This window comes from Rhinolophus sinicus, linkage group LG10, assembly GCF_036562045.2.
Source record: "Rhinolophus sinicus isolate RSC01 linkage group LG10, ASM3656204v1, whole genome shotgun sequence".
Lineage (NCBI taxonomy): Eukaryota > Metazoa > Chordata > Mammalia > Chiroptera > Rhinolophidae > Rhinolophus > Rhinolophus sinicus.
In genome coordinates this window covers 94551181-94564600 of record NC_133759.1, presented here as the reverse complement: position 1 = coordinate 94564600, position 13420 = coordinate 94551181, and the positions used below count along the sequence as shown (strand labels likewise).

Here is a 13420-nt window from a genome sequence, read left to right as displayed (position 1 = left end):
TTACCTTACTGCCTCACTTGGCCTATCACAGTACACTTTGTTGCTCAAAATGTAGTATATCAATGACTACAGGCATCAGAAGCCTTTGGGGTTAAAAAATCAGATTACTGCACCCCAAACCCCAAATCTTTATGGGGTAACATGGAGTCAGTACTTTACACAAGCATTCCAAGTAAATTTTTGCATCCAGAAGTCTGCGTTTGTGTGAGAAAAATGAGGCCAAGGGAGTTGAAACCTTTATTTTTTTTTCCTCAGAGATTTTATCCATTACCAAACATGAGCCTCATCGCCTATTCTTGTAGAGAGAACAGGAAGGGAAAACATGGCATCAACAGATGGGGTATCAACTGGAGAACGATGAGACCAGTCATTGCCCTTTCAAAAACATTTTCTTCTTGGCCTGCAGTGCAAGACCAGACACTGTGAGGTGGGCTGTCTCTTAATCCTTAACAGCCAAATAATCTTTTCCTCTAAAATATGAAACCGAGGACAAGAGGCCATGTGAGTTCTCTCACCACCTGTCCCGACTACTGCCCCCTTTCAGAGGCCAACAGCTTGACAACATAAAATGAAAGCTGTCGCTTTCTGCTCCTTACCCATCTCTGCTGGCCCATCCGCAGGTGGAGCTATTATTGGGACTCCTCTGACACCTGACACCTGTGACCCCAAGGGGAGTGTTGACCCGCTGCTCTCCAATTCAAATGTCATTGTTCTAATTATACAGAGGCTACATGAGAATCTTTTTCAGTAAGTCCAATAGGTGACAAGGTGACTGAAGTATCTAGAGGACACGGAGTGAGTTTCTCCCTCCTCACACGTTTTCTTTCTCTCATATATACACATAATTCTTTCTTCTTATAAAGAGATAAGTGGCCTTGCAAACAATGACCCTGGCAAGATGATGATCACACTGATACCTCCACAGACTCAATCTCTGGAATGTTTACACAAGGACTTCCAATTTATTTGTTCAGCCCAAGTTGCGACTTGGAGACTGACACAAAGCTGAGTTGTCCCTGGAATTCCTGAATTCAAAAGACATCATGCAGGCATCAACCTATATTTATCTCCAGGTCTGCCAAAGACGAAGCAAGTAGATAGGTGGGAAAGGTGACATTTTTTTCAAGGTCACTGAATATTCTAGTTAAGAACAGGTGGGCAAGAATAAAGTTTGGGCTCATCTTCTATCACAGGTGAAAAGAGCTTGGCAGGTTTTTATAAGACTTATGCCACAACCTAAAAATAATTCATTCTGCAAGGCATGAAATAGTTCTTGCTTTATAAAAATAGTACCATGATTTTTAAAAAACGCACTTCTATCGAAGGCACCATGTTCCAATACTGCATAAAAAGTGTCCCACTTAAAGCAGAACAAGATACCCCACCTCCATCCATCCCTTCCTTCCCTGTTCCCCTCCCAACCAGAGGCATGTCACTCCTGGGACATTGTTCTGGGTGGTAGGGATGCTAAGGCCACCTAAGGCCAGAAGAATTGGAAGGCCTTGCATGGTTAAGCACGCCAGGATTGAAAAGCAAAGGGTCAGCTGTCTTCATCTAGGATCTCTGGATGTTCCTTCCAGAAAGCATCCCCGATGATATCACAGTGCAAGGGCACTGGCTTAGTCCTGGTTCGGGTCACTTCCATCTTTTTTCCTTCCATTTCTGCTGGCAGCTTAACTTCTTTTGTCGTGACTTCATCCACCTACAGGCAAGTTAAAATATTGACACTGTTAACTGGAGAGTGGGTTTAGGAAGGGAAAGGGGGGGATGCGAGGGCAGTTTGCTTTTTTATTTTATATACTTCTGACACATATATATGTTTATCGAGAGATACAGATACAACACACATATGTATATCTCAACATACATGAACTTCTTTACAATTAAGAAATACTTTAAAAATGTTATGTTGCTATATTCTAAAAGGACATTTAAGAACAAAGGAGGAGTTTCATGTTCCTTGTTAGCAATAACTGTAGAACTAATGGTATATTAGCTCTCCCACTTGCATTAAGAAGTACCCAAGTCTGTGCCAAACAACAAATGTGTTTTAAAAATACTAATAAAAGAGCTGAAGTTGCTAGTAGAATGACTCACTCTTAAGGTTGCCCTTAAGACTTGAAAACATTCATTTCAGGAAAAAACTACTTTAGGTGGGAGGAAATACATTTAGAGAAATCATTATGCCCAGGAGCGGATACGGAGAGAAAATACTGGTAGAATTAAGGACTTAGGTAAATGTACAGACTTATTACAGAATATTAAGGTAAGTATGAATGTCTGGGGAATCTCATAAACCTTCTGTAAGTGTCAGAACCCTCAGATCAACATCTCTTAGGGCCTCCTATTACAGTTGTTACAGGACAGACCATTTCATGGTATTATGCAGTGTGGGAGAAAGTATTCTTTAAATGTTCAGTGAATGCAAAAATACTTTTATCTGCACTGCAACCCTTTATCAGGGTTTTACTTGATTTGGGAAGAGCTCATGACACAGAAAAATAAGTGTACTAGTTCCAAAATTCTGTGATTCTACTTACAGGGGAGATTCCAGATCACAGAGTTCACTGACAAACACAATGAGCCCTTACCAAAAAAAAAAAAGCATCAAAATAGTAATCTCTAGCATCTTGTTTCATAAAGGATCTAATTTGTGTTAGCAACTGCAGTCACAACAGTTTCCGGGCAGCAGGCAAGACACCCTTGGGATGAGCACAGGCTCATCCTTCCTGACCTCCATGTTCCCCGGGACACAACAGCATTACCTTCCGCCATATCAACACAGTTCCTTTCCTATACATTAGTGGCTCACTATTGTAGTTGATGTTGAATTCAGAGAACAAAATCTCATTCTTGTCTGCCGCAAGAGTTCCCTGAGGAAATAAAAACAGATATAAAAAGCTTTGTATGTCTTCTCTCCCCGCTACCATTCCACCCTCGACCTAAACTTCCATAAACAAATCACGAAGGGGAAGTGTTCTATCAAACATCTTTTGATACTAATGAATTTGCATTTTAAGAGGAGGTCAAAACTTATTTAGATGTGTAAATTCAAAAAATTCTGTAGCAAACAATGGCTTCACAAGTCATGACTGTGATGGGGTGACAGGAATTAATGCTGAGAACCTATTCTGTACTAGATACTTTACATATGTTTTATTTGAACCTCATAACCATCTCCATTTTAGAGATGATAACTCTGAAGCCGAGAAAGTTAATATAAATTGCTCAAGATTAAAGGTTGTTCTTATTCTTCTAAGAAGAACAGAATCTAAACTTGGCTCTTCCAAACTGGATAGACCTATTAGGATTCCGATTATTGTTATATGTAAATCTTCATCATTATTATTAATGACAACCATTTACTGAGTGAAGTACCAGGCATTGTACTAGGAGCCATTATAACACATCAATCATTTCAGAGTTACTCGTCCTACAAGAAACAGTTACCTAATAATAAAAGCCAGTGTTTAAGTACTTACAATGTGCTTTGTACTATCCTACGTGTTTTATATGCATCATGCCATTCACCATAAATCTATGAGGTAGGAACTATTACTTTCCACATTTTACCTATAAAGAACTAAGGCAGAGAGAATAAAATTGAACAGAAGCATGATCTGAGTACAATTATTTGACTCCCAGAGCCCAGACTCTTAATACACTGCGGTCATAAACCGGAGAAACTATAGGTGCCCAGCAGGCAGTGGCAATGAGGGAAAAGGACAGGTGGGATGACCCCCCAAAAAAGCACACACCCTGTCTAAAGAGAGCAGCCAATATTCAGCTCCAGCCAAGCGTTACCACATGGGAATGCAAAGCCAATGTCACTGATTCCATTTCCAGCTGAGAATACTGCGGCTCAGGGAGAAGCACTAACTCACACAGTGTCACAGAGCAAGCAAAGCAGCACAGCTGCTACTAGGATGATTTTTATATCCTTTCAAAACAAAGCTGTAAAGAGAGCTTGAAGAGAATGCAAAATGTCATGGGAGAGCCTATAGCAAACTGTCCCCAGTTAAGTATTCATACAGTAAGATCTTTATACCTGTAATCTCTCTTGGGCTTGTACTGGTGTTAGTCCAGACTGTTGTACGAGTGCCCAGAAAACTGTATTATAAAGATTATTGATGTGACCTGTAACGAGAATAAAGTAGTACTGTTTATACACACATAATCTTCATTCGGGATTCACACTTCAAAGAATACTAGAGCCCCACCTCTCTCCTCTTTAATGAGATCTCAGAGACATTTAGAGACCTGCCCGAAATCATACACAGGAAACATGGAGGGAAGTAGGCAAGCAGAAACAAACTTACTTCCTAACTGTTTTATTGTATCATTTGTTATGCTTTACACAAATCTGTTCAGTTGTGCATTAAGCTTAGGAATACTTTAAAAGTTACATGATTTACATTATTCCTACCTTTTTTCCAATTCTTCTGGCAAAGTCAAGATATACCAAATAAGAAAAAGTTTCACAAACATTTCATCAGTCATGTAAGGCAAGGGTCACAATTCAAATACCCACTCAGACCAGCACAGACATAAATGCATAAAGCAGAGTAAGTGACCCCCAGGGAACAGGGACCAGTGGCACACTGGCTTCTGTGTGTGTACATGCGTATGTATGAAAAGGCAGCAGTCACGACACAGGTTCTGTCTAATACTAAGTGGGAATATAGACCTACTACTCCCAGATCTTCTGATTTAAAAAAAAAAAAAAAAGCTGGAAATAGGGAGTATTTACATGAAATCTCCCAATTTTTCATTTTCAACTAATTTTTAAAAAAAGTGAAATATTGCATTCCAAACAAAGTATATGTGAGCCAAAACTATACCAGATCATCACCTCTACAGTATGGAATTGGTGGTTTAATTATATCTGTTTCGTTCCCTTCACTTACAATCTGCTTGCCGCCAGCTGAGATAGTCCTTTAAGGTCTGGTTGTTAGGATACACCACAACTCTTCCATCAAAGCCTGGGGGATACAGGAGGGGCTGGTCCTCAAAGTAATGCTGCCAATAAAACACGTAGCTGGAGGCGAACTGGGAGGCCACGTGAGTCATGAACTTACTTGCAAGTATAAGGCACATTGGGTGAAGAAAAGAGAAAACACATGATATTAACTCAACACCATGACAGAGCCTGTGGGTGCAACAGAGAGATTACACAAACTGCTCAGCATGCCAAGAGATAAAATGTGTCGGGCCAAGAAAAACTACTTTAATTTTCAGTTACATATTTGAAATGTAGCCTGCCTCTCCTTCTAGTCCTATAAGTAATTTACAAATACCAAAGTTTTCTCTGTATGTAATGCGAATTTATGGTTCAAAAGGTTTTGTGGGTTTTTTTGTCTTGGAAGGAGGGGAACCATTGTTCTAAAAACATACCAATTTATTATGTGATTTGTTTCCTGTGAATTTCAAAATACTCAAATATTAGATTTGTCTATTTTGTACTGAAATACTGAAAACCTCCTTAATTAAAGGTTTAAGCAATACTGCAACGATTGTATAGAATATCACTGGCTAAAGCCAACCTATGAATCATTAATATTATATACCATGATTTATTTTTCTAATCTTAATGTTTAATGTCAAATCAGTCTAGAAGCTAAGGTGACAGGGAACAGAGGGGAAAGAATCAGATAAAAAGGGATACGGAATGCTCAGATATCAAATGGAAGTGTAACAGTCCAAACAGGAATATACACACATTCTGCAGCTACAAATACTGCAGATACCATCTGTGGTCTGCAAGTCTGTGTTTAAGGTAAGCAGAAACCAGATGCTGGTAGGAAGTATTCTGAAGGAGCTAGGCCATGGAATTACCTGGCTCTTCTTTTAAACCAATTGCTTTTCCGCTTGAACACAAAGCTGTACTCATCACTCTGTCCATATGCAATCACAATATCCTCTAGTTCTTCCATTACAGTCTGAGCACATTTGGTCATGAGGTGAAGAGCACGACTATCATTAGGTTTTGCAAAGTTGTGCTTCTCAGAAAACCTTCATTAAGAGAAAAAGAGGAGGAAACAAGGGCATGAATGGAAGAAAGCTTGTCATTAACACCACAGATCAAAGAGGAAGATACTGTAATAGTGTCACGAGTCCAAATATTCCACTAGCCACAACCTAATCCATTTCTTCACGGTGCAGGGTTTTTTTTTGCCCTGACCAACTGAGAAAAGGAGACATAACTGCTAAGCCTCAATTCCTTTTTCTGTGAAATGGTGAACAGAGAGTATTTACTTTGAATTGTCCTGAAGATTGGGGGAGGATAATAACTGTAATTATGCCTGGCTCCTTAGAAGTGCTCAATAAATGTTAGTTACAATAATCATTATTATTAAAGTAGCACTTCTAGAAAATTAAATTTACATCTTTTTGTTACACTTCTTTCTGCTTTTCTATTTTTTCCTCCTGAATCCAGTCCATGTGGCCTGTTACTGACAACGAAATAAGAACATACTGTAAAGTGTTGCCCACAGCAAGGCCTAAACAGTCCTCTGAACAGTCAGCACTCAAAGACATCTAACAAAATAGCTGGGCAATTGCCTGAAGAGGTAAGTACTGTGCACGAGTGACTTTTTCCACCAGGTCCTTGCTCGCGGGTCTCTCACGCCAGCTTTTCACCAGGGGAGCACCCTACCTTATTTAACTACCCTGACCAGCTTGCTTTCAAGCATTTCGCAACGAGTACATAGAATGACGCTCAATGACGCGCGCTCATTGGCTGCCGCGTTACCCTGGTGACCATGAGCTGGGGCCTACGACAGGAGATGCTGGGTTCCCCGGAAGCGCTGGCGCACCACGCGGCTAAAAGCCGTTCTCACTCACCTATGGAAATTTCTGCCGTCCAGTCGCACCACCACCCAGCAGTGGGCCAGGCAGGTGTCGTCAGCCTCGAAGTCCCGCACGTACTCGAATTTGCTCTTTGCCATGGTCGCCCCCAATTTCAGGCACCGTTTCAGAGTGACGGAAGTGGAGGCCCAGCAATCGCGAATCTTCACGTTGCAAGCAGCCCACATTCCCGCCCACATGCCATCCCCGCGGAAGGGAAGAGACCAGAGAGCCGCCCCGGAAGTTCCTGCCTCCTCATGGCCGCTCTAGCTAACGTGGAGGTCGGCGGCTGTCTCGCCTCTCCTTGTAGTCCTCCATCCACTTCCGGGCCTCGAAAGAGCGCTCCATTTTTCTTTTTGCTCTACTTACGATTGCTCGCTTTTCCTCTGTTGTAGAACAAATCATTATAACAAAGTTTTTAAAATTTTTCTTCTAACTTCGAAGTTTTGTGATGTTTTTCTTTACAAACAACATTTGTTAATTTGTTGTAGAAAATGTAAAATATCTGAAGTACTTCATAGCTCCCCTCTCCATGCCAAAGTATTGGAGCTTCCTTCCAGTCTCTTTTCTCTTTGTATATTTATGTTTAAACAGGGAACACACAAAATTGGAATCATATACCTATAGAATTTTTAATATTTTTTCCACTCACCTTGAGTATTTTCAAATGTCATTAAATATTCTAAAGCGTGATTTAAAAAGAAGAACGGATTCATTCCAACATATGGACATACTAAAATTATTCAAAATTTGTTGCTAGTAGATAATAGTAACAATAAAACCCTTTTATTTGCATTATGGTTTATAAAGCTCTTTTGAGTTCATAACTGTTTTTATCCTCAAGAAAATTATTCATACAATATAGAAAGATATATGGTAAAAAAGTAAGTTTCTTGCTAACTCCTAACTTCCTACCTTAGGCAATTACTGTTACCAGTTTCTTGTATATCCATCCAGGGAGAGATACAGATATATAGATGATACAGATAAATATACAGATAGAGATGTAGAGCTAGAGCTAGAGAGAGAGAGAGATAAATGATATAGGTGATGCCCTGTTTCCTTGAAAATAAGACCTAGCCGCGTCTTTTGGAGCAAAAATTAATATAAGACCCGGTCTTATATTATATAAGACCCCCTCTTACAGTAAAATAAGACGGGGTCTTAATTTTTGCTCCAAAAGACGCATTAGAGCTGATTATCCGGCTAGGTCTTATTTTCGGGGAAACACGGTATAGATACAGATATATGGCAAAGCAATAGGATGTTACTTCTTCCCTCCCCATACTTCCTTCTTCCACCACCTGCCTTCAGCCCCCACCCCACCCCCAGGACAAGTAGTGGCAGGTGGGGGAGGGGGATGCCTTCAACTGCAGACAAGAAGGGAGAACTGCTTCCTCACGTTCCAGCTGCGGACCTGCTGAGTTTGCCTGGTGCTGCCACCATAGGAAGGCACCAGGAGAGTCACTGGAAGATGATGAGAGGTATCATCTCTCCCGCTCCCTTCAAGTTTGGGACTGTATGTGAATGTAGAGATCACTGACTACATTATACTCGGAGGTTTCTGGAGCAGCGTAGGCCAGTAGATGAGAAGGAGCAGCCATGTGATGTGCTGAGGAAAGGATGGGCACATCTCACTGCAGTTCTCCCTAGACTTTGAGGCCTGGAAAAAGTCATCATCACCATCAGTTCCATAAGAAGGAGCTCAGTAGTTAGAGGGGAAGGCAGGAGCTGGTAGCTACCTATGAGGTCACGGGGCAAGTGAAGTCACCCCTCCTGGAGGGGATTTGGAGACAAAGCTGGAAGAACCAAAGGAGCTATGGCTGCTCCTCTTCAAAGATCCTAAATGACCTAATGCTAAAAATGGCCCCAGGACAACCATACACCACGTCAAAGCAGGAAGAGAGAAGACTTCCCACCACCAGGTTGAAGGCCAGTTATATAAGGAGGCCTCTGCCTCTCCTACACCCCAGCCCAGACTTCAATGGGACAAGAATTAACCTTGAAAAGAAGGGCTGATCCAGAGGACCTCAGATCCAGGCCATGCCTCCCACCTCCACTCCACAGTGCTGGAGTGGGAGCAGCATGAAAGAGCAGACCCAGGGCCTCCCACTCCAAGCCCTTCAGTAATGGGTCTGGGTTGTACTGGGGGTGGGGAGAGGGGTGGTAATGATGCTTGTCACAAAAAGACAGATACTATATGATTCTGGAAACTCAATGAGGTGCTTAGAGTAGTCAAATTCATCAAGAAAGAAAGTGGAATGATAGTTATTAGGATAAGGGGAGTGGGCAAAGGGGAGTTGTTTAATGGGTGTAGAATTTCAATTTTGTAAGATGAAAAGAGTTCTGGAGATTGGTTGCACAACAATATGAATATACTTCACACTACTGAACTGTGCACTTAAAATGGTTAAGATGGTACATTTTACATTATATGTATTTTACCACAATTAAAAATAATTTAAAAATCCTGTACACAACAGATATTTATGACCTAACTGAACACTGATGTCTATTTTTAAAAATTTTCTGTTACTAAAAAGGTCACTTACTCACTGAGGCTGACAAAAAGAAAAAAATTGCCTTTAGTATGGAAGTCATATTTCAGTTTGCCTTCCCCGATGCTGACTCATTTCATTTGTACTAAGAGCTGCATTATGTAAATGAAATTCAGGGTGGAGGGGATAAGAAGAAGGAATAATTTATCTCTATAGTCTCCTTCCCTGCTCTAAACCACTCTAATCAAATTTCTGGCTGGAAGTAATGTACAGTACATGTTTCCAGGAACAGGCTGCCTCATTCTGTCATGGTTTTGAAGTTGTGGTTTTTGCCTGCCCAGCATCCCTTTTTCTGTCTTCTGACAATGGCACCCCAACTGTCCTTTCCTCAACCTCAGACCATTTGGTTCATGTGGGGATAAGCCGATCTCACCTTTGCTCTGAGGTGAGCACATGACCAGAACCACTGTAGTGTCTCACTGGATTACAGAAAGGCCCCCTCTCTGGCAGACATAGGCATGCATCAGGCGAAGGATTGGTAAGTACGATCTGCACTAGATTTCAGCCCCTGCTTGTCCTCTTTGCAGTGAACACAGCACACATATTTGTGGTGGCCTCAGCAATAACCAAGACTTGACCAGCCAGGTTCAGAGATGCGCACCTGACAAGCCAGGCCACCGAGACTGTCTGGCACTCTGCTAGAAGGACTGGGAAAACAGACTCTCTTCCTATTAGAATAACTACACTGGTGGCCACATTGTCTTCAAGAAGGAAGAGCATGCCCATAGGAATTAGGCCAATACAAAGGGAACCATTGGAGAGATGGAGAAAAATATTTCTGATGACCTTGGGCATCATGCCTGCAGCCAGTGCTTCTCCTGGACTCTTACAATTTCCAGGAGGGCAGGGACCTTGCTTAATATTTTTCAAAGCTATATCCCCCATGCCTAAAACAATACCTGGCACATGGGAAGCAACCAATAAATATTTGTTGAGCTATTATGCCAATAATTTCCTTTTTTGTATATGAAATTGGGTTTTTAGAAGTCTTAATTCATTGGGGTAAAAATAAATAATAACCTCATTTTCCCCAGTTAACTGCTCTCTCATGTTCTCTTTTCTTGCTGCTTAGCAATTCCGTGAAAGAATCTTGGCCAGATCCCATAACTTCCAGGTTAGTAAAATGTGTTAGTACTGGTATTCAAATTTTGGTCAAGAACACTGTGCTCCGCCAATGCAGGCAACTTTCTCCCTCTCAGTCCCATTCCTGTATCACCTCAGGGTAGGAAGGTGATTAATAGATAGATAGAGCAGGTATGGTTCTGGCTTTTTCCAACAAGCCTTTCAGGGTGGTAGCTGGCCCCAAACTAGTAGGGGCTCTTTGAACTTAGAAATGGGCTACTTCACATCTTATGTTCTCAGTTCTGGACCTCTGGTACAATTTCAGAGCAACAAGTGGGAAAAATCCCACTTAACATCTTGTTTATCAGGTTTAAGTTGGATCAAAATGCAATTCACATAGATGAGATGAACTTGAAAAAAAATAGGATGACATTTGGCATAAATTCAGGAATGTGCGTAATATATGCAAAGTAGATTGAGGGACATGTGAAGACCCACAAAGACAGAGAAAGTAGGGAATGGTAAAAAACTATAAGACACAAAATGAAACGTGAAGATATTAAGTACAAGGTAAGGACTTTGGCCTTGATCTATCTAATGGTATTTTAGGAAAATTAATCTGGCTATGGTGTGAAGGGTAAATGAGAGTGAAGAAAACCCAGAGGCAGCTAGCCAACTGAGAATCTACTTCAATATTTTAGATATGCGGTACTGATTAAAAAGATGAGATAGATGAAGAAAAGAAAAACAAAGAACTTGGTATCCATAAAATGTTTTGAGGTCCTAAATCGTCACAAAGAGCTTTAATCCTTTTTAGAAAAAGCAAGGCATTGTGCTATCTTGAATGGATATAAATATTATTATTGATACAGGAACAGAATTATGTTCAATGAAGTACAAATTCCACCACATAACTAACTACGAGTTATTTATAGGGCTGCATATTGAGTGCCTCATAATAATTTGGCCCTGAATGGACCATAAATTGGTAGCAAAATTGATACAGGCAGACATGTTTTAATTTAATTTTTCCAGTGCCTGGGGTGGTTTATTGAAAAGAATTTGAAATCTTCATGCCCATATAAAAGTGAAACCTGAAATGTGAACTGACTTTCTATTTAGCTTATATAGTTATTCATTCCTAAGCAATGGAAATTAAAGGTAAAAGGAAATCTAGTAATTTTTGAGTAATTTGCTTGGGAAGAATTATTTCCTAATCCAAGTCCAAAGACCATAGCAGAAATCAATTTTTAAAAAACCAGCAAAATAATTGAGAAAATCAGGGAAACTGATAGTTGGCTCCTTGAAAAGATCTATGGAATTGATAAAACTTTAGTAAAATAACCAAGAAGAAGAAAAGATACAAATTACCAAAATTAGGAATGAAAAGAGGAAATGTTTTGAACCCTACAGAAATTAAAAGGATTATAAAGGAATATTATGAACAATCTTGTGTCAACAATTTGACAACTTTGTTAAAATAGGCAAATTCGTAGACAGAAATGATCAACTTGACTCAAGGAGAAATATAAAATTTGAATAGACCTTTATCAAATGAAGAAATTAGTTAACTGAGATATTTAAAAATCTTCCTACAAAGGAAAGTCCACACCCAGATGACTTTCTTTACTGGCGAATCCTATCAACATTTAAGGAATTATAATACCAATCAAACACAAACCCTTTCAAAAATAGAAGAGAAGGGAACATTTTCTAGCTCATTTTACCCTGATACCAAAGCTGCAGACAAAGATATCACAAGAAACTATAAACAAATACTCTTCATGAATATAAATGCTAAAATTCTTTATCAAAATAGCAATTGGATCCAGTAATTTATAGAAAGGATTATGCATTATGACCAAGTGGAGTTTATCCAGGAATGCAGATTAGTTTAACATCTGAATATCAATTAATGTATTGCACATATTAATAGAATAAAGCAGGAGTCAGCAAACTACAGCCATAGGCCAAATTTGGAATACCTTTTGTTTTTGCAAAAAAAGTTTTATTGAAACACAATCACCCCCACTCATTTATATGTTGTCTATACTTGCTTTCATACTACAATAGAGTTGATTGGTTGCAACAGAGATCATATAGCTCACAAAACCAAAACATATTTACTATATGGCCCTTTCTGGATAATGTTGCTGACCCCTGGAACAAAGGAAAGCCATATGATCATCTCAATAGATGTAGAAAAAGCGTTTGGTAATATCCAACAAACATTCAGGATCAAGCTCTCCACAAACAAGGAATAGAAGAAAACGTCTTTAATTTGATAAATGGCAGCTACATGAAAGCTACACAACATCAAGCTTAAAGATGAAAGACAATGCTTTGCGCCTAACACTGGTTACAAAGCAAGGATGTCCACTGTCACCACTTCTGTTCAACATTGAACTGGAGCTTCCATGCAGTGCAACAAGGCAAAAAAATATGAATATAGAATCAATATACAACTAACTAGAGATGAAGTTAAGAAAACAATTACACTCACAACAGCATCAAAAAATATTCAGAAATAAATTTAACAAAAGAAATGCAGAACTGTTCACTGGAAATTACAAAACATTGTCAATTAAAAGACAATGTCCTGAAACTGGATTGAGTGATGGTTATATAATTTTATAAATGTATTTAAACTCACTGAATTTTACTTTTAATTATATACTTACAATAAAGCTGTTTGTTTTTTTTAAAAAAAAAAGATTGCTTTTCCGTTGAAAACACACTCCCTGTATACTGTTTACATTGCTGTCACAGAGAATTGTCATGTCACTTTTTTTAAATTACTAATTCAGGTTGGAATATGAATTAGACTTGCACAAAATCAACACTAACTTGATTTATTTTTCTGTGTTTCATCAGCCTTTATGTCTGTACTTGGCTCTTTCGGTTAAACCCTAGTTCAGCAGTTCTCAAAGTGTGGTTCAGGGACTGACCCAGAG

At 39.6% G+C, this 13420-nt stretch overlaps 1 protein-coding gene across 1 annotated transcript; it reads right to left on the bottom strand.

The window, feature by feature from the left end:
* Positions 1–224: 224 nt before the first annotated feature.
* THG1L (tRNA-histidine guanylyltransferase 1 like) lies at positions 225–7080 on the bottom strand. The gene is made up of 6 exons (XM_019740399.2): positions 6844–7080; positions 5836–6012; positions 4908–5077; positions 4049–4137; positions 2766–2873; positions 225–1702 (listed from the first exon to the last, which is right to left on the bottom strand). Exons 1-6 carry the CDS (start codon positions 7044–7046, stop codon positions 1541–1543), a joined length of 909 nt encoding a protein of 302 aa, XP_019595958.2. The 5' UTR covers positions 7047–7080; the 3' UTR covers positions 225–1540.
* Positions 7081–13420: the final 6340 nt, after the last annotated feature.

Bases quoted from the DNA above. Each gene is read 5' to 3' on its own strand.
- THG1L (XM_019740399.2), bottom strand. From the start codon at position 7,046: ATGTGGGCGGGAATGTGGGCTGCTTGCAACGTGAAGATTCGCGATTGC. The intron at 6,013-6,843 runs GTGAGTGAGAAC...CTCTTAATGAAG, and splicing joins GACGGCAGAAATTTCCATAG to GTTTTCTGAGAAGCACAACT. The intron at 5,078-5,835 runs GTAATTCCATGG...TATACTTGCAAG, and splicing joins TGGTTTAAAAGAAGAGCCAG to TAAGTTCATGACTCACGTGG.